The sequence below is a fragment of the Marmota marmota genome, unplaced genomic scaffold (assembly GCF_001458135.2).
Source record: "Marmota marmota marmota unplaced genomic scaffold, marMar, whole genome shotgun sequence".
Classification (NCBI taxonomy): Eukaryota; Metazoa; Chordata; class Mammalia; order Rodentia; family Sciuridae; genus Marmota; species Marmota marmota.
Window position 1 is genome coordinate 11,885,978 of NW_025999960.1, and position 25,971 is coordinate 11,911,948.

At 39.0% G+C, this 25,971-nt stretch overlaps 1 protein-coding gene and 1 long non-coding RNA gene across 4 annotated transcripts in view; one reads left to right on the forward strand and one right to left on the reverse strand.

Annotated features, from left to right (window-relative positions):
• Nucleotides 1–25,971, forward strand: part of Ano6 (anoctamin 6) — a 196,445-nt gene that overhangs the window by 145,750 nt on the left and 24,724 nt on the right. For all 3 annotated transcript variants that reach the window (XM_015493241.2, XM_015493240.2, XM_048802579.1), the window contains 6 exons: nucleotides 7,442–7,584; nucleotides 9,737–9,814; nucleotides 14,248–14,473; nucleotides 15,503–15,672; nucleotides 16,039–16,136; nucleotides 23,856–23,986. In XM_015493241.2, the coding sequence (XP_015348727.1) occupies nucleotides 7,442–7,584; nucleotides 9,737–9,814; nucleotides 14,248–14,473; nucleotides 15,503–15,672; nucleotides 16,039–16,136; nucleotides 23,856–23,986 (846 nt within the window). The remainder of the gene's footprint in view (nucleotides 1–7,441; nucleotides 7,585–9,736; nucleotides 9,815–14,247; nucleotides 14,474–15,502; nucleotides 15,673–16,038; nucleotides 16,137–23,855; nucleotides 23,987–25,971) is intronic.
• LOC125616645 overlaps nucleotides 1–25,971 on the reverse strand; it is a 135,369-nt gene that overhangs the window by 39,493 nt on the left and 69,905 nt on the right. Inside the window, exons 2-4 of the long non-coding RNA XR_007347375.1 lie at nucleotides 10,005–10,080; nucleotides 9,240–9,314; nucleotides 6,540–6,652 (exon numbers count right to left, since the gene is read on the reverse strand). This is a non-coding gene — a long non-coding RNA (uncharacterized LOC125616645). The remainder of the gene's footprint in view (nucleotides 1–6,539; nucleotides 6,653–9,239; nucleotides 9,315–10,004; nucleotides 10,081–25,971) is intronic.

The following is a 25,971-nucleotide window of genomic DNA, read 5'->3' on the forward strand; positions in this document are numbered from 1 at the left end:
AGATTGGCAGCCATTATGAAGTCAAACAACAACAAGTGCTGGCGAGGATGTGGGGAAAAGGGTACATCCTTACATTGCTGGTGGGACTGCAAATTGGTGCAGCCAATTTGGAAAGCAGTATGGAGATTTCTTGGAAAGCTGGGAATGGAGCCACCATTTGACCCAGCTATTCCCCTTCTCGGTCTATTCCCTAAAGACCTAAAAAGAGCATGCTACAGGGACACTGCTACATCGATGTTCATAGCAGCACAATTCACAATAGCAAGACTGTGGAACCAACCTAGATGCCCTTCAATAGATGAATGGATAAAAAAAATGTGGCATTTATACACAATGGAGTATTACTCTGCATTAAAAAATGACAAAATCATAGAATTTACAGGGAAATGGATGGCATTAGAGCAGATTATGCTAAGTGAAGCTAGCCAATCCCTAAAAAACAAATGCCAAATGTCTTCTTTGATATAAGGAGAGTAACTAAGATCATCTAATATTTTCTTGGGGTGGGAAGTAGGGGTAAGGAGGAAGCAGCAACACTAGGTTTATGGGTACAATTTCTTCCTTTTCTATATGCATGAATATTTAATAAGTACTACTCTTATAATAATAACAACAAATGCCATGTAATAAGTAGAATAGATATATAATCCTATGGAATGTAAGTCTGATGTAGGAATTTGAACACTGTTATTTTTTTTCTTGTATAGCATCATTAATGAGGCAATTATTTTCTTTAAATGCAGATTTTTAAATGTTTGATGTAAATGTTCTAACATAGAAGGAAAAAAATCCCATTTTCAAAGATAAGTGCATTTCCAGCTTCATTGTATAAGTCAAGGGACCCAGAGAGTTCAGTTTATAGAAGGTGGGGGAAGGAACTGAACCACGTCTTTTAAGAGAAGGACACGTCACTACATGCAGCTCACAGAAACAGTGATTGACAGGTGTCCTCAGCAGTATGTCTCTTTGACAGTCGTTGTGCCTTTGAAGGGTCACCCAATGGCCAGTTCTTTGTACACTTTTTGGAGATGTTAGTTGCTGCACTTTGCTAAAGTGAACTGTGCTGTGGCCAAACTTCTCCAATGAGTGACACTGTCATTCAACTTTTAGCATGTTTTCGCTAGAGTCCACACTCTGGCAAATATTTGACACAGAAGCATAAAGAGCAAATTCATGTGTTAGTATCCTCCTTACCCCTCCATTGTAAGACACATTTTTCCCCCCGAAAGGAATTTAGGTGCTAAACACCTAAACCTGAAATCCAAAATGCTCTAAAATCTGCAGTGTTCTTGACTGTGCACTTAACTCTTGTCTTGGCCGTAGTCTCAGCACTGATTTGTATCCTGTCAGATTCCAACACATCTGTTGATGTCTGTATACTAATGGATGCTGATCGCCCCAATTAAAGATGACATTTTATATTAAGCAAAAAAAAAAATTAATGTTCACACTGGAAAGACAAAGCTCAAATTTCTTAGCTAACCTTCTTCCTTTTTCTGATCATTAACTGCACCATGTTTACAGAATTGCCTTATGCATTGGGCTGCTGAATTTATCTCATCTGATTTTAGAATGCCGAAAGCGTTTCAGCACTGCTCACAGCATCATGTGTATATCTTTAAGGATATGTATGTATGATGGACTCTTTATTTTAAGTGCTTTATGTTGCTTTCCTTGTTACTTCTGCCTTATGAGAGCTACTGCTGTGAACCTCGTTATAGAATCTGAAATTGCAGAACTGAATAGGCGGGAGGCTTATGTGAAGTTATTCATATCATCACCATCATATTCCTCGTAGCATCTCTTTTGTGCCCAGATGCATATGGCACTTATTTTTCTCCTCTTTGGAAATTACAAAAGTTGAGGGTAGAAAACCTTTTATAAGCAATGTACTACAAATCATATACTTATCTGAAAAATGTTCACCCTTTCAAGCCAAACCAGCCCAACAAATCACGCTGATCATGGAGCCCTGAACACTACCCATGGCAGAAGTAATGGTGCTGAACACCTCCCATCCTGCCTGTTCCTTGTTGCTTCTGACCTGCTTCTTGGTTCTCCTTGGCTCAGACTAGTGGCTGCATGACTGTCGTTTTTAATTTTTACACTTGAGGGCTTTTAAATGGGGCCTCGTAATTTCTAGAAAAACACTGGACACCTGGATCAATAAGGATCCAGGGAATCAGGAAGCCTACCTAGCTATACTTGGGGATGACGAAATAGCTGGTGCAACTGTTGGTTTCAGACTGTACTGCTCCTGCAGGCCCATAGTAGCAAAATAACACAGCTCCTGCCACCCCTGCCTCTGCTTCATTCAACTGGGTTTCTTTTTTTTTTGGTAACAGGGATTGAACCCAGGGGTGCTTAACCACTGAGAAATCCAGTCCTTTGTTTATATCTTAGAGACAGGATCTGGCTGAGTTGCTTAAGGTCTAAGTTACTGAGGCTGGCTTTGAACTTGCGATCCTCCTGCCTCAGCCTCCTGAGCCACTGGTATTACAGGTCTATACCACCACACCGCTTGGTTTCTGATTTCAGCGATTCAGATGCATCTGATTAGCATCTTCAAAGTCACTTCCAGAATCCTAGCTTTAAAAGTCTAAGGTCAGAAGATTAAAAATTACATTTTTAAAGTTAGGAACATACGATAAAGACTGAGCAAGCTAATCTGCCTTTAAGCTTTTGTGAGTAACAAGGTCTGAATAATTTGAAGACCTCTTAAGATATCCTGGACCTTCCTTCAGCAGCAAACTATTATAGCAACCAGAACCCTCCCATCGACCGGAGCATCTCTCTTGTCCTTATACATTGAAGGACGTGACACCACCAATGCTAGATTACCCGAACCCCTCTTTTGTGGACAGGTGTCTGCTTCATCTAATGTATGTTTCTTTAGATGAACTAAAATCATGACTAAAAGGAAAACCTGTTTTTGATTCCCAAGACCCAGACAATCTTCCCTCTTATTATATGTTGGTTCAAGAATTTTTAACTGTCTCATTAACTAGAGCCTCCTGGCGGTGTGGGTTTGCCATGCAGGGCTCCCTTTTGGAGTTCTACTAGTTATTTTATTGCAGAGAGAGAGAACAGAAGATGCAGAACAGGAAATCCTGTCTGGGACACAAGGCATTGTGGGTCAGCACTGATATGGCCCAGTAGTACTCCAAAGTACTGAGTGACCAGTACCTTCCACAGACCCCAGAGACTCCTAGGCTGCAAGTGAAATGAGGAACCAAAACTCCCTTGAAGGGTTTGCCTTCAAGTTGGGAATTTGCTAACAACTCATCATTTTTTGCCAAACTTGCTGACATTGCATCTTAATCACTTACTAGACAGAATGGCTTCTAAAGTTCAGGATTTAGTAAACCTCAGCCTTTGTGTCCCTTATACATAAGTTCATGCAGGAGGGAAAAGAGCATCCACTATTCTCTTCTTACTTTTAAAAAACACACAAGCAATTCTTTTCAAATGAGAAAACCTAAGTTTATTTTCACGAATCATCTCCTGTTCTTACTATTGCTAGATGGACACTGCATAAATGACAGGATTTTTAAAGATGAAGAAAATGACACTCAAGCAAATTACCTGAGGCCCCATAGACAGAAAATGATAACAAAGAGCTCTGCAAATAATTTGGATCATTGACAAAATACAGTGTATATTAACAAATTTGTACAAGCTTTTAGAAAGACACAGAAATCTTTATTTTAATTGAATTAGTTGCATTATGTTTGGAGCTATGAAAAATGGGAATGACAATGTTGAATCTATATTCTTGGCTATACCTCATCTGACATAGATACAGCCCCTTCTTTCTATAACAGGAATTAAAAAAAATAGTCTTCCAGTATAATTTTAATAAGTTTATGAAATCAGTACCAGTTTGTTTAATTTATGCCTATAGATGCCTTGGTGCCATATTAGTTTTCCATTTCTATAACAAAATGTCTGATGCTGGATAAAGTATAAAGAAAAGAGGTTTATTTAGTTCACAGTTTTACATATTCAAGAGCACAGCACTAACATCTGCTTGGCTTTGGTGAGGTCACCTTGGCTGTGTCACCAGATCAATCTCTCCCTTCCTCAATGCTCCTGCTATGATGCCATCTACCATGTGAAACAAAACCAATGTTGCTCTTTTATAACAACCCACTCTCTTGGCAACTACATGGAGTCCCATGGAAATTACTTAATTCCTCCCAAGGACAGGAGTCACATGCCCTCATTACTTCCTACTAGGCTCTATCTGTTGAAGGTCCCACCACCTCCCAACATCACCACACTGAGGACCAAGCTTCTGGCACTCAAACCAAAGAAAGTGCCAGAGTGCAACAGGATTTTGGTGTCCTTAATCACAATTCTCTTTAAACCAATAGTTATATTCAAAGAATATATCTGTAGTCTGTGAGACAGGAGAGGGCATATGGTGTTTCCTGCATTCTGTCTACCCTGGACTTGGCCCAGCATTCAGGTGCTAAGAACTGACTATGACTCTCCAGGAAACTGTCAGATTATCCATGGTATGTTCTTCGTCTCAGGTTACCCAGGCTTCTTGCTGGGTGCATGGTGGACTGGAGGGCCCAAGTAGAATGGCAGAACAGAGAGTGGTGGAATATGGACAGCTGTGCAGAGAGGGGAGCAGTGGGCATCAACTGGGTGCTCTGACTGGATGGTTCTGCAATGGTGGGATGCCTCCAGTGTTCAGAATTATTTCCTTCAGTTTATTCATTTAGTGCATTCATCTGTTAAGTGCCTACTGGGCGCTAGTACTTCTGATGTGAACAAAATCCCTGCCCTAATGAAGGTGACATTTTCTGGAGATGAAATACAGTAAATCTAGAAGCAGATTTGAATGTCAGAAGAGGGGTTGACATAAGGAATTAAGTGTGCCTTTTTTGAGAGAATGTACCTGATCACTGAAATGATTTCATAGTTGTGGTTTGGGGACAGAGTTGAAAGAACTTCGGGAGTGGAGGTATATGCAATGGTAGCAGAATACTTGGGTCAATTAAAGCAGGGATCTTCTGTTTGATGGAGGAGATGAGTGTTTACTAGGAAATGCAGAGGGTAGGGGGCTTTAGTAAGTGGAAGGCATATGTCATGCTGCTTCATATGTGGCCCATGGAGCGTTGGCTCAGTGGCAGTTCATATCTCCCAACAGGGGTCTCTTTGGGGCATCTCTCTCACCTGAGGCCAGCTTGGGTCAGGTGGGCAGCAAGACCAACCAGTCACAGCTCCATCTACCTAAAAACCTTTAGGGCATTAGGTAATTATCCCCATGACAAAGAGGTAGATACTCACCTCATTTCCTCCTGAACAGGGAACAAGGGCACAGTACCTGGGAAGCTTCTCCGTGATGGAGCCATTGTTTTTTTACACCGACACTCAACAAATTTGAGCCCGATTCCAACTCAAGGTTATTTCTACTCTAACTTGGAAAGTAGGAGTCAAAAAACACTGTTGTGAAGTGTTTCAGTTGTCTTTACCATGGAGAACACAGAGTTGTGCTCCTCACAGCCACATCCCAAGACTTCCTCCTGCATCTCAGGCTGCAGGACTGCATTCCAGCCTCTTCACCCTCCCTTCCAGTGGTTCTCAACCCAGCCTGCTTGTTAGAGTTTACACACAGGATACACATTCTCTCCCTCTCTTTCCCTCCCTCCCTCACTATTCTTAGGCCCCATTCCAGACCAGTTAAGTCAGAATCTCAGGGTTGGGGTACCTGGGCTTCATATTTTTTTTTAAACAAGCTCCCCAAATGCTTCTCATGTGCAGCCAGGGTGAGAATCACCACTCAATGTACACCTCATTTAGTGATTCCATCCACTCAGAGTCGGGCTGCAATTGACACTCAAAAAACAAGATTCCTGATTCCACCCAGATCTTCCCCTACATTTTAGATTGGACCTCTGCCTACTGGACTCTTCTCCAGAAGCAGCCCACAGACACCTGGTCATAACAGAACCAACTGTCTTCCTTCCAAGATTTGCTCCTCTCACTGCACTTGTGAAGTAGAATAAAAGATACTGCACAAGCCAGAAGCCTGGCTGGCATCCTTGACCTCTTCCTGCCCCTTCTCTCTGCCTGCCTCCTGTCGGCCTGCTCAGGATCCCTCAAATATGCTGCCTTATCATGTGCCTGCCAGCCAGTCTCCCTGCCTTCAGTTTCACTCTAGACCACCTTCTGTGTCTCTGTCCCTTTAGGTTCAGATCCCAACTCTTTCAGGTACACAGAGCCCTTTGAAATGCACCCCAGCAGTTCTCCCACCTGGCTGCCTACCTTTGGTGTCACACCCAACATTTAAAACCCGACCATTGGTCCTGGGATTCTGGCCTCATTGTCTTGTTTTTGTACTGGGATTTGAACCCAGGGGCCCTTTAGTACTATATCCCCAATCCTTTTTATTATTTTGAGAGCAGATCTCACTATGTTGCTGAAGGTCTTACTAAGTTGCTGAGGCTAGCCTTGAACTTGCTATCCTCCTGCTTCAACCTCACTAGGATTACAGGTGTGCTTCACCATGCCCAGCTCCTCCTTACCTTTTCATGTGCAGCTCCAGCTCCTTGATGGGAAGGGGCTTCAACTCTCCACCTACCACCACCTTCATCCACTCAGCTCAGTCATCCCAAGGCTCAATACAATGGTCCCTCTCCTAGAAAGGACAGATATTCTAACTGTACTCACCTTTGTCATGGCCCTCTGAAGAGTCTACAGCACCTGTCACACCCATGCACCTAGAAGCTCCTTTAAGAGGGACTGTCTTGTTTCTCTTTATTCTCTGCAAATAGTCAACAATTGAAAAGTATTTGTGATTAGAACAGTGGTAATTTCAGAATTTCTGTACAGGAAGCACTTAAGGGTAGCAGTCAGAAAGGGCCAAGGAAATTTACCCTGAAACTGCATCTTCAATTGACATTTAATGTTTTTATTTAGTATTTTGAGTTACAAATTCTGAAAAATGATTCTGAAAAATTTGTTCATACTTATACAAAATTCAGAGAAAATTAGCTTTCCACATGGAAGAATATTATATTAACTTATTTGGAGAGCACTACACATTCCCTTCTCCCCCAACCTCATAGGAAGGGAGGAATCGAGAGAGAAAGGGATGTAGGAAAAAGCAGATTGAAGGATGGATCATGAACTGCTTTTGAATTACAATATTATTTGTGTTTTTAGTGGTCAATAAAGTGCTGGTATTAGAGCATTAGCAGCTGCCCTCCTAATACCTTTCCCATAAGCTAATCAGCTTCATAATTTGTGTAAATTATTGTTTTCTGTAAAAGAAATTTTTTTTTTTACTTTTAAATACCAGTATCACCTATAAATTATATTCTGTTTATAACAAAGTGTTATGGGTAACTAATATTATTCAGTATGGATTTCTTAAACATCACTCATCATCGAGGATCCACATGATCCTGTTCTCTTCCTTCATTAGTTACCTTATTTTTGGAGTTCTGGAAGCGGCGCCAGGCAGAACTTGAGTATGAATGGGACACTGTTGAGTTACAGCAGGAAGAACAACCCCGGCCAGAATACGAAGCACAGTGTACTCACGTGGTAATAAACGAGATTACCCAGGTAAGGGAGATGCCGTTTAAATGCAGTTTAGTCTGTTAACTGCAGTGGCTATGCATTGAAATCACCTGAGGAGTTTTAAAAATATTGATGCCTGAGTTCTGTCACCTCATATTCTGGCAGTACTTAGTACCCTGGGTGTGTTTTGGACATAGAGATTTTTTTTTTTTTTTTGAAGCTCCTATAATTGATTCTGATGCTCAGCCGGATGAAGATACTTGGAACAGTGAATATAGGGGACAAATATTGTCCTTTCTTTTGTAATAAAGTTTAAAATGCCAAAAGGAAATTAGACTGACAGATGTGTGACAGGAAAGGTGCTTTGGATTTGATAGTTGTTTCTCATTTTTTCACATGCACTTCATTATAATCCTTTATTCATCCTAACTTAGCCACCCCTTCATCTTGCACTAAGCCTTAGTTTCTACTCCACCTTCTGGTTGGGACATGCACAGAAAAAAGGATGAATGAGGAAGAGAAACATTTATTGAGGTTCAGCCACGTTCGGTCCCTTGCTAGGCATTTTATATCATTGGTGAGGTAGATTCGTTACTATCACTACTGCTGCAGAGATAAAAAATAAAACTATAGATCTCTCTGAATATATGCCAAAGCTCTTGGAAAGTGATTTTTGAGTCTTCTGCATTATTGCTTCTTTCCATCAACACAGGAAATTTAGAGCTGATTGTGCTTGCAGTCATCAGCATTAGGACAGTAGGTTCAGAATACAAATAGCTCTTGGGAAGAAAATGCTTTCACCAAGAGCAGCTGAGAACATCCAACTATGATTCAATTTATGAAATCTAGAGATTTACAGAATGTTGGCACTAAAAGGGACTGGAGGGAGCAGTTCAACCTCCTCATCTTATAAATGGGAAAAAAAATGAGGTTCAGTTATGAATAGAAGGTGACATTTGTCTCTTACAATGTAACAAGCTTCAAATAATCCCGGTTATGAATAGTTACTGCCGTTTACTAGAGAAGACGGGTCAAAGTATGTGTTGAAAGATTATATATTCAGAAAGGAAAGCTGATACTTAGACAAAATTAGATGTTCATAAAGTGGATGCTGAAAAATAAAACCTTTAGAGTATCAGCAAGATTGAAAAATACTAATGACAATGTGGTCATTTAAATCTATCAGTTTTATATTTAAAATCACCAACAATATAACAAGTCAAATTTCCACTGAAATGTTGCTTGTTAAGAAATTGCAATTGAAACTTCTCTTTCCTTTATATTTCTTCCGTCAGTGTATCCTGCACTGGTTTAGAGAGGCTATGGTCCAGTGGTGAAGTCTCAGGAATGAGACTGCCTGAATCCTGGCATGAACACAGCAACTTGCTAGTTGGGTGATCTGGGACAAATTACTTAACTTCTCTGTACCTAAGTTTCCTCATCTATAAAATGGGGATAATAGAGTTACTTCTGTATCACTGTGGTCAGAAGTAATTTGAGTTTGTGTGTAAAACCCACTTTAAATAGTATCTAGCACAGAGTGCACACCATGTGAGTATTTGCAGCTATTATTATACTGTTGGTGCTTTTATAATCCAGGTAAATCATGAGGAATATTGATTTCTTGTCTTAAGAATCTAAATTTATTATCAAGTATAAAATGGAGAGTTTGCGACTATGGCTCAGTGTAAAGCACTTACCTAGCACATGTGAGGCACCAGGTTCAATCCTCAGCACCACATAAAAATAAATAAGGGTATTGTGTCCATCTACAACTAAAAAAAAATTTTTTTAAGTATAAAATGGAAGCTCTCTAAAAATTCTTCATATTAATATATAAAGCTCAACCTCAACCAAGAAACACTTACTGGATACCTAGTATTTATAGATACTTTTTTTCTTCCTGGGCTCTGCGCTGTCATCAGTCATTTTCAAAATCCAAGACAAGCCCAGCAATTTCAGCTTTATGGCTTGGCACTGACAGGTGCCTAGATTCCTAAGTACAGGTCATGGCAGGAAAACAGTTTATTACTCATGCTTACATTTTCCAAACACGGTTATAAAAATAAACACTGCACATGCCTTGTTGTGTGTCTGTTATCATAAATTGATTCATAAGCATAGTCTATTTTAAAAATTAAGATTTACCGACAGATTTGGAGAAAAGTAATCCCCCTTAACTTTCTTTTTTTATTAGGAAGAAGAGCGTATTCCTTTCACTGCCTGGGGAAAGTGTATAAGGATAACCCTCTGTGCAAGTGCTGTCCTTTTCTGGGTAAGAATTTGTCTGTCTCTCACACACACATTTTTTTTTTTTGAGTAATTTATTACATAACATTTTTCAGTGTCTAATATTAAATACCAAGGAAACTGAAGCCTAGAAACTATGTGGCCTCATGAGAGATACTTGTAGGGACAGCTTAGCTACCACCTGGAGTGACTCTGAAGGTTTCAGACTATCCTACCTGTTCTCACCGGTTCTTCTAATTCCTTCTTCCTCATTTGTTTAAATCAGGCCAGTGGTTCAGTATTTTCCAGTTTCTAGTAAAGAGACCAAATGGGAGGCATTAAGAATTCTGACTTTCAATGTCAACAACTAAAATAAAATGTTGAGGGATATCCTTAGCAGAAAGAGAATAGGAACTTTAAAAAAAACCTACTGGAAGACATGAAAGAAGTCTTAAAAAAAATAATTTTAGATGAAAGGACAGTGTTTCTATAATGCCAGAACTTATTAAATTAGTTTTGGATTTATTATTCATAAAAACATACTAGTAATATAAATTAGTGGGAGTTTTATTGGCTCAAGAAAAGCAGATTAGAGGATAGGACATGAAGCCCAGAAATAGGTTCTGGTATCAGTAATTTAATATATCGGAAGGGAGACATTATAAATCCATGGGATAAGTAGAGATTATGCAATAAATGGTAATAGGATACTTATTAACTATTGGAGGAAGGTTAAAGCCATATTTTGAACCACATACTATAATAAGTTCCCAAAACACTTTTTAAAAATGTTAAAATATAAAGAAGTTTTAGAGGAAAATATCTAAAGATTTTCATACAAATTTCAACAAAACACCAGAAGATATATTTGTGAAGGGGGCACAGTGTTAATACCTCTAATACACAGAATCCAGAGAACACACAAATCTAGTAGCAAAAGAGAGAACATTGATTATTTTTCTTTAGTAACTACATTATTAAAACCCAATAGTAATTAAATCGGTACACATTAAAATGAGATACAGTATTTTGCCTCTCAAACAAGGCTAAGAGTCTGTAAGGGTGATGTGCAGAATCACTCACTCTCATGTTGGGGTCCTGGGTTTTACATTGCTTCAGCCTTCCTAGTAAGCTGTGAGGCCATCTGTATCAAGAGTCCCCAGAATACTCATACTTCAATTCATTAATTTAGATTTTAGAAACTTGTAATCAACAAATACTTCAAAATGGCAAGTAAAGTAAGATTTTTTCAGACATCTATCACAACATTTTATACACACATTCACACGTGAATATATATCTCAACCAGGTGTCCTACCTTCAAACCCACCATCTAGAATATTGTACGGTCATGTAAAAGCACACTCATGGAAATATTTTGATACATAAAAATGCCTATGGTTTATGATAAGTTTGAACAAAGGATAAAATATGTAAAGCGGTTTGAAATATGCAAACAGTGCATAGTTCTGAAAGAATTATGCCCATATGTGAAGAGTAGGTGAATTTTCCTGTTTTTATAGTTAAGTCTTTCAATTGTAGGTGACAAAAATCAATCTCCAGCTGGTTTAAACGAAACAAAATGGGGGAAGGTGGGATTCATTGGTTCTCGAGCTGAAAATTCCAAGTTGGAAGTGTGGCTTTAGTCAGGGGAGCTACTGCTGCCCAAATAGCATCAGAGTCTATGTTTTGTTCTGTCTTCCTTCTGTCTCAGGTGACTTGCCAGTGTGCTGGGTCAAGGTACCGCCTTATGGTGGCAAAATGACTGCAGCATTTCAGATCCCACATTGTAGAGGGGAGGGGTCTTTTTAGTGGCTCCTCTGTGGATAAAGGAAGCTGCTTCTTCCCATGGACACTAAAGTTGTCTCCTCACACAGAGTGGCTCTTACTGGGTTATATATCAATCCCTGAATCAGTGGGTATGGCCAGTGGGAGGGGGACATGTTTTTCTCAAACCAAGCAGAATCTGACTCTGGAGCACTGTGGGGTCAATCCTACACACACCCCAGGGCTGATAGAGTAGGGTTAGTCCCCCCACAGCATGATCTGGGTTCTCTTCTAGGACAGTGAACAGGTCCAGGCCAGCAAAAGCAAGTGTCCACTACAGGGTACTTTCAAATTTTCTACAGCAAACACAAACTGAAGTGTATTAAAGCTAGAATCAGAAAAGCTAAGTAAAAAACTTGAAGGAGAACAAAAGGCTTCCCCACTCCTATGAAGAAATATTGAACATATTCATCCTGAAGAAGTATGGAAACATATCAACTTTGTACAAGCTCTGGAATGAGTTAGAATTCCTTTCATAAGCCACAGGGGAGGAGGTACCATGTAGTGGTCAGTGGGTTTTTGGAGTCTTAGGGAATCCCAGTTCCTTCACTCCCTAGATGCTTAATCTTGAACAAAATGCTTACTCTCTGCTAGCCTCTGTTTCCTCATCCATAGAGACAGATAATACTACCTACTGCAGAGGTCTATTATGAGGAGTCACCCAATACACATGTGCTGAGGTAAATAGTGGGCACTTATAGACTGCTGTTAGAATTACTTATTATCAAAATACTTATGGAGGTGATTTTTAGAACTACATAATATTTGAATGGCCTGTATGTGTTGTGCTGAGCAAGGGAGACTCAACATCTTCTCTACTTCTCAGCCTTAGCTAATTTTTTATATACATACACACAAAAAATCTCATTTATTTCATGAGTTTCTGAACACTACATGTAGAAAAGTGACCATCATGATTACTAATTTTTTGATTCCTTCACAGTTAAGTCTTAACTCATGAAATAAAGGATAATATCTTCTCTGTAAGTGGATTATTGCTTAAAACATAAGAAAAACATCTTAACACTTTGGTCACTGTCATCATAGGTAATATTTCTGTAGTGCTTTTCCTGTGTCTGGGTTTAATGTTCAAAGTGTTTTTACCTGTAGTAACTCACTGCATCGTCTACAAGCTGGGTGCTATATTATGCACATTGCACAGATGAGGAAACTGAAGCCCCAGCGGTGAATCTGTATTAGGTCGTTGAGGTAGTGACAGAGCTGAGGTTCGCATGCAGGAGTCTGGCTCCAGAACCATCCTATAGTCACTCCCTTCATTACTGCCTACATTGTAACATGATTTATTTGGTCCTGAAGTTTCCATTCTCTGTCTTTTCTCTTTGGGGACATGCATCATAAGCAGACATGATTCTGGAATCTATCCAGTAAAACAGATGTATGGAAAACAGTTTAAAGATACCTTTCCAACAATGTCTAATACTGTGTATCAAGTTAGGAGAAAATTCATGGGGCCTTTAATGTACATTATTCAGTGACCAGAGAAAATCAACTTACTGAGAAAGCAAAATGCTTTTATGTACAAAGTGTGCTTCAGATACCTGCATCGATGCTGGACTAAGTCAGAAATTCAGAGCAGCAGTGAAAAAAATCTGTGGCAATGCAGTCATGAACAATTGCCAGTTTGAAACCCGACTAGGGAAAGCCCAAGGAGCTTTTGTCGGCAGAGACAGTTCATGTAGGGCACCTCTGGGCCAGCTTCATGGCCTGTCCAGAACCTCCCTTGATTCTGTGTTTAAAACAGAAGATAGTACCTGTTTACCTTTGAGCTGGTGACAGGTTCTCTGTTGGAAGAAATCACATCTTCTTAATGGAGTATTACTAGCAAAACCCCACAAATTTCTAACTTAAACCATTCATTAATTATAGAAGATTTTTAAAAATATTTTTTAGTTGTAGTTGGATATAATACCTTTCTTTTATTTTTGTGTGAGGATCAAACCCAGGGCCTCACATGTACTAGGTGAGCGCTCTACTGCTGAGCTACAACCCCAGCCCCAGAAGGGATGTTTTCACTGGTTCTATGATCACAGACACTTTTTCCCTTCTACCTTAACATGCCACTAGTTATTCCAGTTTTATGCTGTCTGATGGGAACACTCTTTTTAATACTTTTTTTTCTAGAGCAATGTTTAGGTTTATAGAAAATTATGTAGAAACTACAGCAAGTTCTCATATCCCCTTTCACTCCTGTGCACATTCTCCTGTTAACATTTTTTTTTTTTTTTGGGGGGGGGGGGTTACCAGGGATTGAACTCAGGGGCACTCATCCATTGAGCCATATCCCCAGCCCTATTTTATATTTTATTTAGAGACAGGGTTTCATTGAGTCGCATACACCTCACCGTTGCTGAGGCTGGCTTTGAACTTGCGACTCTCCCGTCTCAGCCTCCTTAGCCGCTGGGATTACAGGGGTGCGCTATCTCGTTCAGCCCGTTAACATCTTATATGTGAGTATACTCACTTTCTATGTTCATCATTCCTTTCCCTTTCTCATGCCCTACTTTCCTCCTCTTGTGGCACTTGTGAAATTTATTTCACTTTACACACGTACCTTGTAAATAATATGCCAGTTTTTAATAGTAAAAATCTGATCACTGGTGAGTCTCATGCTGCTGTTTTTTGTGCTTTCAGATCCTGTTGATCATTGCTTCAGTTATTGGAATCATTGTCTATAGGCTTTCAGTGTTTATTGTATTTTCTGCAAAACTTCCCAGTACTGTCAATGGGACAGACCCAATCCAGAAGTACCTGACTCCACAGACAGCCACGTCCGTCACTGCATCCATCATCAGCTTTATCATCATCATGATTCTGAACACCATATATGAAAAAGTGGCCATCATGATTACTAATTTTGGTAAGGTCCTGCCCTAACTCAGGCAATTTCTGGGACATTTTTAGAACCTTGCTAAAAATAGAGACTGAATCTCTTATCCATTTCAATTCCTGGAGGTTACAATTTTTAGAAAATTTCAAGCATAAACATTTTCTCTAGCCTGTATGGGAAAAGAATTATCAACAGCTTTGTATTAGTAAGAGGGACAAAGCAAAGACAGTATAATGATACTGTCCAAGCTCTGTGTAAACAGATCAGTGCTGAATAATATTTTCAATTACATTAGATCATGTACTCTATTGTTGAAAGTAAATAGTCTCTTTATTGCAAATAAGTGCAATAAGGTCATGGTCCCAGTAGCAAATACGTTCATTGTGGAGAGGACAAGCAATCGCACTGCTGCTGTCTTCCCCCGTGCTGTTCATATTAATATAATGCTTGGCATTTTGAAATAAGTGTTTCTTCCCCCTGGCTTGTATCCCAGGCAGCTGCGTAGTGGTCAGAGTTAAGTGCTTTCCACACCCTGCATATATCTGGGTCCTTCGATGACCACTTAGTCCATTCAGTCAGACTGATGTAGATTCCAAACTAGAAGGATGACCTGTTTTGTGTTCCCCACATGCCCCTTGTTTTGTGGTTGTGTTCAGCAGACCTACCTTACAGCAATTCAGGAAGACAAAAGATGATTACTCAGCAGGCAATTAAAAAGTAATGTTCTATTAGTTTAGAGCTGAGATAGTCCTCGTCCATTTGATAACATAGTACTTGTGAATTTTAAGAAATCATTGAAAAAAAAAGCTGATGTGTACGTACACACACACACCTTTTGTCACGTGAGATATTGCATTCTGTGGTGAGAAGTCTTATAACAATGTGTAAACTTGGAATTAACACGGTGGCTATATTAAGGAATTGAAAACAGCTTAAATGAAAACAGTGTGAATTGTATTTTTTCCCCCAACATGTTAACTCATGTATGAGTGTTTTGGATTAGAGTTTCAAAGCTGTTCACAATTTTAAAATCTCTTTTCTGTTTTGTTTTAACGACAGAACTCCCAAGGACTCAGACTGATTATGAGAACAGCCTAACCATGAAGATGTTCTTATTCCAGTTTGTCAACTACTATTCTTCATGCTTCTACATAGCATTCTTTAAGGGGAAATTCGTAGGCTACCCAGGAGACCCAGTGTATTGGCTGGGAAAATACAGAAATGAAGAGGTATGAAAATAGAATTGTATTCTTTTTACAGTTTAAGCTGCTTCATGTTTTCTCAATTACCTAAAAACAGTTTTCTCATTGTTTTTTTTTTTAATATATGTATTTTTTTAGTTGCAGATGATCACAGTACCTTGATTTTATTTATTTAACCTTATGTGGTACTGAGGATCAAACCCAGGGAGGGCCTCACATGTGCTAGGCAAGCGCTCTACCACTGAACCACAACCCAAGCTCTCCTCATTGTTTCTTTTTTTTTTTTTAAGATGTTTTTAGCCTAAACAGAATATCAGAAAAATAAAATTACTGGTTATATTCCCAGTTAAACCCATCTATAATCTAAATGAGATTTTCTTTTTAACATTCCAGTGTGACCCAGGTGGCTGTCTCCTTGAACTAACTACTCAACTGACAATAATCATGGGTGGAAAAGCAATCTGGAATAACATACAAGAAGTCTTGCTTCCGTGAGTATTAGATAGACCTTCTGCCTGTTACCCAAGAAGCGACACTGTCAGCCCACCTGATGAAATAATTTATCAACAGTCACATAGCTGCATGTCCACCTCTAAAATGGATTAGAATCTATTATTAAAGGTCTTTGGGCATGATAATCCAACAGTTTATATGTATCAAATGTTTAATAAGTATGTAAAACTTTCTTCCTTGTTTAAGAAAAGCCCACCTGCTACAGTTTAAGCTGTCATAGAGGCTGTGATTAGTCAGCCACAGAGCGAAGCCCTGCCTTAGAATGTGAACTACGCATTACCCCACCTTTTCACAGCAGCCTCCTCCCTTCCCTTTATGTATGTTTTAAAGTCATTAAATAGTGATTTGTTGAATTATTAGTGCCAGTTACTAAAATGCTTTATATTTTTCTCTCATTTAATTTTTAAACTATTCTCATTTTATCTTCCTTTTGCCGTGAAAATTCATAGCTTAAAGAGATTAAATATTTTACCCAAGTTCGCAGGGGCAATAAGAAGTTACTATAGGATTCCATTCCAGGACAGTATGTCTGCAAACTCTTGTGCTTTCAAGGAGAGGTGTTCAGGGCTGGGGTGTAGCTCTGTGGTTGAGGGCCTGCCTGCTATACCTTGAAGCTCTGGGTTCAACCCCCAGGACATCAAAAAATAAAGAAGTTCTCTTTGTCTTCCTAAGGCACAGGGATACACCTATAATGCTTTAAGAGATAATTGTTCAAAATAATAATCACAAAGGTTTTGACTTAACTGGGTTTTTTTCCCCCTCAAGAAAATGAGAACAAGCTACAGCTATACTGAAGACGTTTAGCTCAAATCGCGCTGTCCTAAATTTTCACTGAAGTGCCATCCACAAACAGCAAAGTTCAGCACCATCTGCATTCTCTGAGAATTTCAGGGAGCCTATTCTACTCATTTCCTTTTGCTGCTGCAATAGATTGCCACAAAATTGATTAAAATGACATAAAGTTATTATAGTCTGTGAAGTCAGCCGTCTAAGCTAAAATCAAGATGTTGGCAGGGATGTTTCTTACCCAAGTCTCAGGTAAATCTTTCTCTGCCTTTTCTAGAAAGGCAACACATCTCTTGGCTTGTGACCTCTTTTCTCCATCCACAAAGCCAGCAGTGTTTCCTGTCTGACTTCTGCGGCTCCCTCTCTATCCTATTCCCCTCCTGCCTCTCTCCTCTTCTTTTAATGACCCTTGTGATTATATTGGATCCCCAGGATCATCTAGGATGATCTCCCTGTGTCAAAGTCAGCTGATTAGCAACCAGCTGATTACCTTAACCAGGGAACTTGACACATACATATATTTTGTGGATTAGGAGGGTAATGTTTTTGGAAGGACCATTATTCTCCCTGACACTTATTTTTCCAAGGTAATTTCTGCTCTAATTTTCTGCTCTTCTAAAACTTTAGATCTCTCTTCTGTCTTCCCTCCTATGTATTGTACCTTTCTCTATTCCATGCCAACCCAAATGGAGAGTATGCACAGCCCTCTCCCTAGTATCTTCCAAAGTCACTTCCAACAAGTATGCTTTACTGATGTTTAGTGAATGAAGGCAGAAACTCACTTTGAAATTTAATAAATTTCCCCTTTTTTAATTTTTTGTTTTTCTTAGTTATACATGATAGTATAAATATATCAAAATAGATTTTACCATTTATACCAACATGGAATATACCTTATTCTAATTAGAATCCCAGTCTTATGGATGTACATGATGTTGAGATTCACTGTGGTGTATTCATATATGCACACAGGAAAGTTATGTCAGATTCATTCCACTGTCTTTCCTGTTCACATCCCTTCCATTCATTTCCCTTTGCCTAATCCACTGAACTTCTACTCTTACCCCTCTTCCTTGTTGTTTGTTAGCATCCACATATCAAAACATTTGACCTTTGCTTTGGGGGGACTGGATTTTTTTACTTAGCATGATAGTCTCCAGATCCATCCACTTACCAACAAATGTCATAAACTCATTCTTATTTATGGCTGAGTAACATTCCATTGGGTATATATACCACAATTTCTTTATGCATTCATCTATTGATAGGTATCTACTTTGGTTCCATAGCTTAGCTATTGTGAATTGTGCTCCTGTAAACATTGATGTGGCTGTGTCACTGTAGTATGCCGATTTTATCTCCTTTGAATAGATACCAAGGAGTGATGTAACTGGGTCAAATGGTGGTTCCATTCCTAGATTTTTGAGGCATTTTCATACTGTTTTCCATAATGGCTGCACCAATTTGCAGTCTCACTAGCAATGTATTAGTGTACTTTTTTCCCCACATCCTTGCCAACATGGTTACTTGTATTCTTGATAATTACCATTCTGGTTAGAATAAGGAGAAATCTCAGATGTTGAACAACTTTTTCATATATTTGTTGACCATTCATGTTTCTTATTGAGAAGTATCTGTTTAGTTCTTTCGCCTATTTATTGATTGGTGTGTATTAAGCTTTTTGAGTTCTTCGTATATCCTGAAAATTGCCATCTGTACCTCAGATAAGGTGTTAAAGATTTTCTCCCATTCTATAGTCTCTCTCTTCATGCTTTTGATTGTTTGTTTTGCTGTGAAGAAGCTTTTTAAAAAGTCCTTATACCACTCTGCAACCAAGGCCTTAAACTTACCATACTTTTTCTCCAGCCTACTGTCATTCTGCTCTGTCTCCCCCATCACATACAACTCCCTCTCCTGTTCCTCCACTCCTGAACTTTCTTCCTTCTCCCCACTGCCCCCAGTCAGGTTTCCGTCCATCCTCCTGGGCAGTGCTAACTGACACTGGGTTTCAGTGCATCCTTCTGGATTTCTTCCTCCACCATCTTCAGGGTGAACCACCAGAGTCTTTCTCTAAACAAAAATATCTCACCTTCCCCAGAAAGGGATTCTGGCTTTAACTGTGAAATTAATATTTTATAATCCTACTGTGCAGAAAACAACCCTTACTTTCATTCAGTTAATATTCAGATTTTTCCAGATAAGTAAAAGTAGGTCATGCACAAATAATACTGTGTTTGTTTATATGTGAAAATAAATATAAAAAAAAAGTCTTAACTTATTCTTACATTATTAAAAAGCATTTTCTAAGCCAAGCATATTAATTATTTAACTCCAAGTTTTGATAATTAATTGTTCAGTAATGAACTATTCTCCAATTTGAAAATGTAGATTTCCTAAACTTAGTGTTGAGAAATTCATACAAAATGAAATTTGTTCACATGGGATGTTTTTAAATAAAAGATGATTTATAGTCTGTATGGCCTGTTTATATTTTCATTTCAAGTAGGTCCATTGTTAAAAATTACAGTGACCTTTAGATATTTCTACTGCTGATCTAAAGTATTTCTTTAGGATGTTTTAAATGATTTCCTCCTTCGTTTAAAAGCTGGGAATGCCAAGTGTTAGCCAAATTAGAGTGACTTGGGCTTCTCCTTTGTGTAAGTTCTAGGATTCTCCTTACAATTATTTGTACAAAATCCTAGCATGTAAACGATGTAACAGTCATCCTTGCTTCCCAGGATTACACCCACCCCAAAAATAGACATAAGGCTTTTCTTTCCTTTCTAAGTCACCAGCTGTTTTCATGTCAAGTTAATATGTCAAAAGGAAAATAGTGAAATATATTTGACTAGGAAAATTGGAACCAGAGAAACAGCATATCTGGCACTGTGGCCACGTTCCCTATGGGGTCTCCCATACATGGACTGGCACTTGGCATGAACCATCAGATGGATAAGTGTTCTGTGGTTTACTGATGCTCTGTACTTGAAGCATTTGAGGCAAACTCGGAGCCCTTTGGCCTTCTAAGCACCACTTCTTTGAGACATTCCTGGGAATTTGCTTTATTCTGTACTTTGGGGGAAAAAAAAGTACGATTCCTATGTTAAGCAAATTACTCTGAAAAATTTTTATAACATGTTGAGGAAAATAATTAAACATCCAAAATACATATGGCATTAGTGTCTTTTGATGTTTAGATGGTGGATGATTATAATTTTCTTCCTTTCCATATTTTCTATATTTTCTACAATAAGTATTCACCACTAATAAGAGAAATGAAACATCATAGGAAAAGTTATCCTTTTGCAAGATGTGATCTAGCTATAGGATGCTCCAGAGACATACAATCAGAGGAGACTAAATGCAGGTAGCCTTCACTACCCATAGTTACCCTTTAAGTTCAAGAACAGTGAACTCAGGCCTGAAATAGATTCAGATAGTAAGGGATGCTTGTCTTTGAAGTTTAGTAAGTAGGAACACTATAGAATGTTCTAAACAAAATAGATAACTATGTTTAGTAGGTGGGTTAATTATGATAAAGAAAAGTCCAATAAAAAGGTATAAGGTGCATCACAAACATAAGTACTAAGTAAAGGGCAGATTATTATAATGAGTTTAGGTTAACATACATAGAAAATTTTTTAAAAAATTCTTTTGTAACCACTGCCCTACTTCTAGCCTTATACCAGATCTTCTCCCCTCTGGCTATTTTTAAAAGTTCTATAAGTGATTCTCATATGTAGGTAGTCAAGATTGAAACCCAGTATTATAGATACAGTTCACTAGAAAACCCAAAAGATTCAGGGAAACAGTGGGTAGAAGCTTCTACAGATGAGTAGTTCAGCTGACCAAGAGGCTCAGAGTGTGTAGCTAGAAAAGAAAACTAGTTGGAAATACCCGTCATCTGATCGGTGATGAGTGGAGAGACAGAACAGTAGGGATGAAAGCACCAGATGAGTTAGTAATGCAACAAGATAAAAGCTTCATCAGTCCAAATGATGATGGATTTGGGGCCATACAGAGAAATATCTGCTTCTCTGGGGACATGGAGAAGACTCGGGAGACTGAGGTTGGAAGGGAGGGAGAGCAAAAAATAAATCAATTAAAAAACTAAACCAAAAAACCTTGAGATTAGGTGTCACGAAGGATGGTGGGCATATGTGGATCTCAGAACTGGCTGTGTTACAAGGTCCCTGGGATGGGTGTAAAACTGTAGATCCCGGGACATGCCTCAGTTCCCTGGCTTTAGGTACAGGAAGCTGCACTGTTAGCAAGCATTCCACATCCCTCTTCTGAGTACTGAAATGAGAACCACTGGTCCAGGTGGCCAAGCATACCCAAGCCAAGATTCCCAGTGATGGAGGCCAGATATTCAGTGGGCTTCAGCCAATGTGGCCTGTGATGGTCAACAGGAAATCCCATACAGGGGGCATGGGCGTGTTAGGAAATGTTTTAAAGCCTTGACCTGTTTTGAATCATTTAATCCTGACAGCAGCCCTGGACAATATATGTTTTATCACCTTCCTTTTTTTATATTTAAGTATGAATTATTTTATTTGTAGCAACATTCACATGAAATTAAAGGAATTTTATGTTATTTAAAATTCACACACAAAAACAAATAAAACTCACCAGTTCTACATTTCAGTGGTATCAAGAACATTCACAAACTTATTGCAGCCATCACCTCCATTTCTAAAGCATTTTCCTCACTCCAAAAGTAAATGTGGTACCTGCTCATTCCTCATCTCCCCACCCAACCCTGACAGCCACTAATCTGCTTGCTGTCTTAATGAAGTTGCCTGGTCTACCATTTAGTACAAATGCAATCATACAATATGTGACTTGTTCATCTAGCTTCTTTCACCTAGAATAATTCTTTTGAGAATGGTATAGCATTACTTCATCCCTTTTCATGGCTGAATATTATTCCATCGAATCAGTGTTTAATTGGCCCACTCAGCCACTGATGAACATTTGGGTTGGTTCCACCTTTTGGCTATTGTGAATAGTGCTGCTAAGAATATTGATGTGTAAGTGTTTGAATAACTGTTCAGTTTTGGGGGGAACCACCGGACTGATTGCATAGAACCACCACAGTACCTAGCAAGCCCACTCCTTTGTAAATACTCCAAGAACTGAGAACAAAGTGGCCACTCTATTTTATATTACACCAGAGGGGTGCAAGCATCCCACCAAACATGATGGAAGTATCACCTTATTTTCTTTTAACTTTTCCAAAGTAAATATAGCTAGTAAGCGATGAATATGGGTTCAGATTCAGGATTATCAGAGTCAAATCTCCTCCACTTTCTTCAGCTCCCTATTGCCTCCATGATTTTATCAATTAAATACAAATGGGGAAAGATTGTGAAGCCAGGACCATGTTCCATGGCACAGCATCTCCCCTGAGGAGGGCCTGGGGAGTGTGCAGGCCGAATTACCGCTGGGATGAGTGGCAGTGGGAATCCCAGCGCTGAGAGCCACCTCAGTCCTGTCTTAGTCTGGCTCGTGTGTGTGAGCAGTGTGTACTCACGAGGAAGAGCATTATGGTCTGTGTGGTTTCTTGCAGCAACTTTTTATAGTCCCAAGAGGCCTCCCCTTTGTCAGAATTTGAAATTCACACAAACCTGTTGTTTAATCAGCCAAAGCTTAGCCAGATGTTCTATGTGTACTTGAAGTTGCTTCTTGTTACGGCGCCTCCTCTGATGAGCTCCACAAGTAAACCACAAGCTGGCTGTGGCTGGAGGGGACAATGGTTCTTTATACTAGGTGCACACCTCATTGTACTGTCACCTAAGATTTCTTTTCAGGGCAAATTGCCATTAAAGGGCTGGGATTGTGGCTCAGTGGTAAAGCGCTCGCCTAGCACATGTGAGGCTCTGGGTTTGATCCTCGGCACCACATAAAAATAACAAAGTTTATTGTGTATACCTACAACTAAAATAAATATTTAAAAAAAAAATTGCCATTAAAAGTGGGAAAGCGTTTATCTGGGCCACAAGGCTTTCAGAAAGAAAAACATGACATCTAAGAGGAAAGGCTCTGTGAAGGTGGACTCCTGTAGTAGGCAGAGCTGCTTCTCCTAGCTCTGCATATGACCTCAACAGGGCATTGCACTTCTCAGGTCCTTAAATTGTTCAGCTTACTGTGTAGTCCCATATTATCTAATGAGAGCTATATTATCTAATGTCAGTTTGTCACTTTTCTGCTTAGTGCCCTTCAGTGGCTCCCTACTTCCCTCAGAATTAAAACCATCCAAAAGCTCATAGTGGAGATCTCTTAGACCCCCAGCTCCCAAACCAAAGGCCCCGTTTCCCACTAACCTTGGACCACAGGAGCCTCCTCCGTGCTGTATTCCAAGGTGGGGGTCTGCTCCTGACTCTGGGTGTCTGTAGTCACTGTTTCTCTTTCAGGAAGCTCTTGCCTCTGCTGCTTTACCCTCCACCTCCCCCGTGTCCTTGTTCAAATATCACTCCGGTTATCCTCCACCACACCAGTCCTCCCTGAAAACAGTCCTGGTCCTGGTTTATTTTTCTCCATAGCACTTATTGCCAACTCACATATTCTGTCTTTTACTTTGTTTACTTTCAATGATGATTTCCATATTGGAAAGACCATTATGAATAAGAGAGGAAGTAAAAAAAAAAAAAAACAAGAAAAAACTGAAGTTAATCAAATGAAGAAAAATATCTTTTTAAACCTCCCACATGAAAACACGGAGGAAAAGCAGCCAGTTACAATTTTGATAAATATTTGGGGAGTAGGAAGACAGAAATAAAAAGAAATTTAATATTCAAACAAGAAATCAATTTCTTGGGAAGAATACATGTTCAGATTTCAAATTGCAGTGAAATACTTTTATGACCTTCATCTAATAACAATCTAATTATAATTGATCTTTTTGGCAGCTGGATCATGAATCTAATTGGACGGTACCACAGTGTTTCAGGATCAGAAAAGAAAACCCCACGATGGGAACAGGATTACCATCTGCAGCCCATGGGCAAGCTGGGATTATTTTATGAGTATCTTGAAATGAGTAAGTTGTTTATGAAGTTTTAAGTGATATAAAATATGTTGGAGCATGTTTTAAAGTCCAAAAACATCTGTTATAGAGCCAAATAATTATTTAGCATATTGAAATGAAGAGGAGTATGTTTTTCTCTGCTTGATAAAATTATGCAATCAGCTTTTTAAATAAGGTGGCTGTGTGTGTCTTTGTTAATATTTATGTTGTTTGAAGATAAAGATCATTACCATCCAATGAAATGGTGTATTCATTGAGGTCCTTCTTCACCATTAATTCTCAAAGCACTCTAACCATGTTGTCTGAGAAACTCAGCAAATATCATTAGTTGTGGTCTGGCTTGGGCTGAAGTCCATTCAGGCACAGCTGATAGCCACACATTTCTGATCCTAAGTTCGAGGCCAGCCTCCACCTCTTAGCGAGGTCCTCAGCAAATTAGAAAGAAAAAGAAAAAGCTTATAGGAGCTTGCAGCTTCACCACAGAAAGGATTCCAGGTCCTCCTTTCATACCTGGCTCCTGTCTTGGACAACATATCTATTTCAACTCAGTGGTTTCCACTTGGTTTCTTGATTGACCTTGGAAATGGAAAACCATTCTGCTGGTGTGGAATTAAGATTACTTTAGCACAGGCCCTCCTTTTTCTTTCCTGAAACTCTTTGCCCTTGAGTATTTTTGGTCTCAGTTTCTCAGGTTTAACCTAATTTTGAGTTCTCAGTTTCCTTTAAATGGATGCATTTCAAAATAGGTTTCCATAGGAGGCACCCTCTTTTCTATTATGCATGACACACTTATATCTAATAGATGGTTAACAATTTACATGTTTTGTATGTGTGCCCTTGCAGCTAACCACTGCATTGAATTGCAGGTTTTTTTTAAGCTAGGGGAATAGAAAAAAGATGCACAAAATTTTAGTTGACAGGCCTTGCATTTATGCATAGGAGTTTGTGTGTTGGCAAGGACACCCTTTTGTATTTCCTATTTACAAGTCTGCAGATCGAGGGTGGATTTTATTAAATCACATCCTATGTATAAAATAATTGCTTTCAAAAGTATACATTATACATGGAAACACATCTGCTTTCTTCAGTGAGTAAAAAGGTTCATTTTGTGGCTTCTTCAGTCGATAATATTTTGCAGCAGCCCAGGGTCTAATTTGAATTTCTTTTTGTTTTCCTTGTTCTTTGTACTCAGGTTTATTAAGGGTGTAGCTGCAGTACATAATGTAGAAGCTATATTTATTCATTCGGTTTATTTTCAAAAGTCCTGCAAGACAATTACCTGTTATTTCAAAATGAGTCATAATTATAAATATTTCTTATTGGAGCCATTATCATTATCGGCATTAATAACAACAACATTCTGATGTAAAATATCATTTGTTATTTTAACCTCCCTCCCAAAAGAAAACTTAGAAAAACAAAGTTATTTTTCTGTGGTGATTAATCAAATAAATGTGTTGAGAAGAAAAGTTATATAGTCGTGCTTTAGGGAGTTGATAAGACTTTTAGTTTTTCACAGGCTTATTAAAATAGTTATGAACCAAATGATTTGGCCTTGTCCTTCCCTATGAGAAAAGATAGAATAACACAGCTGTTTTATTCAGTTGTTTTCCAATTATCTAAATAATACCAAACAACTTAGAAAACGTCATCCGTTTCTGAGCATAGGTTGTCTGTTATTGTATATTCAACAATAGAGTGGATCTGGTTTTTGTCCTTCTAGGCTGTAGAAGATACAATTCACAAGGCACTTGAAATTCTTTTTGTTCCTCTAAAAATAAATACTGAGAGCCTCTGGGAATGGCTGCACCACCACAGCCCGCTCTGTCCCAGTCTCCCCGTGTTCACTAATGATACCTCCAGCTACCTTTCTAGTTATGGCTCCTACTGCTTTGGGAAGCATCTTCCAGCAAAGGACCCAGGAGTCCACCACCCTTTTCCCTTTTTTCCTACCTGAACAATTCCTGCTGAGCATCCACAGAGCCCCTTGGCTTTTC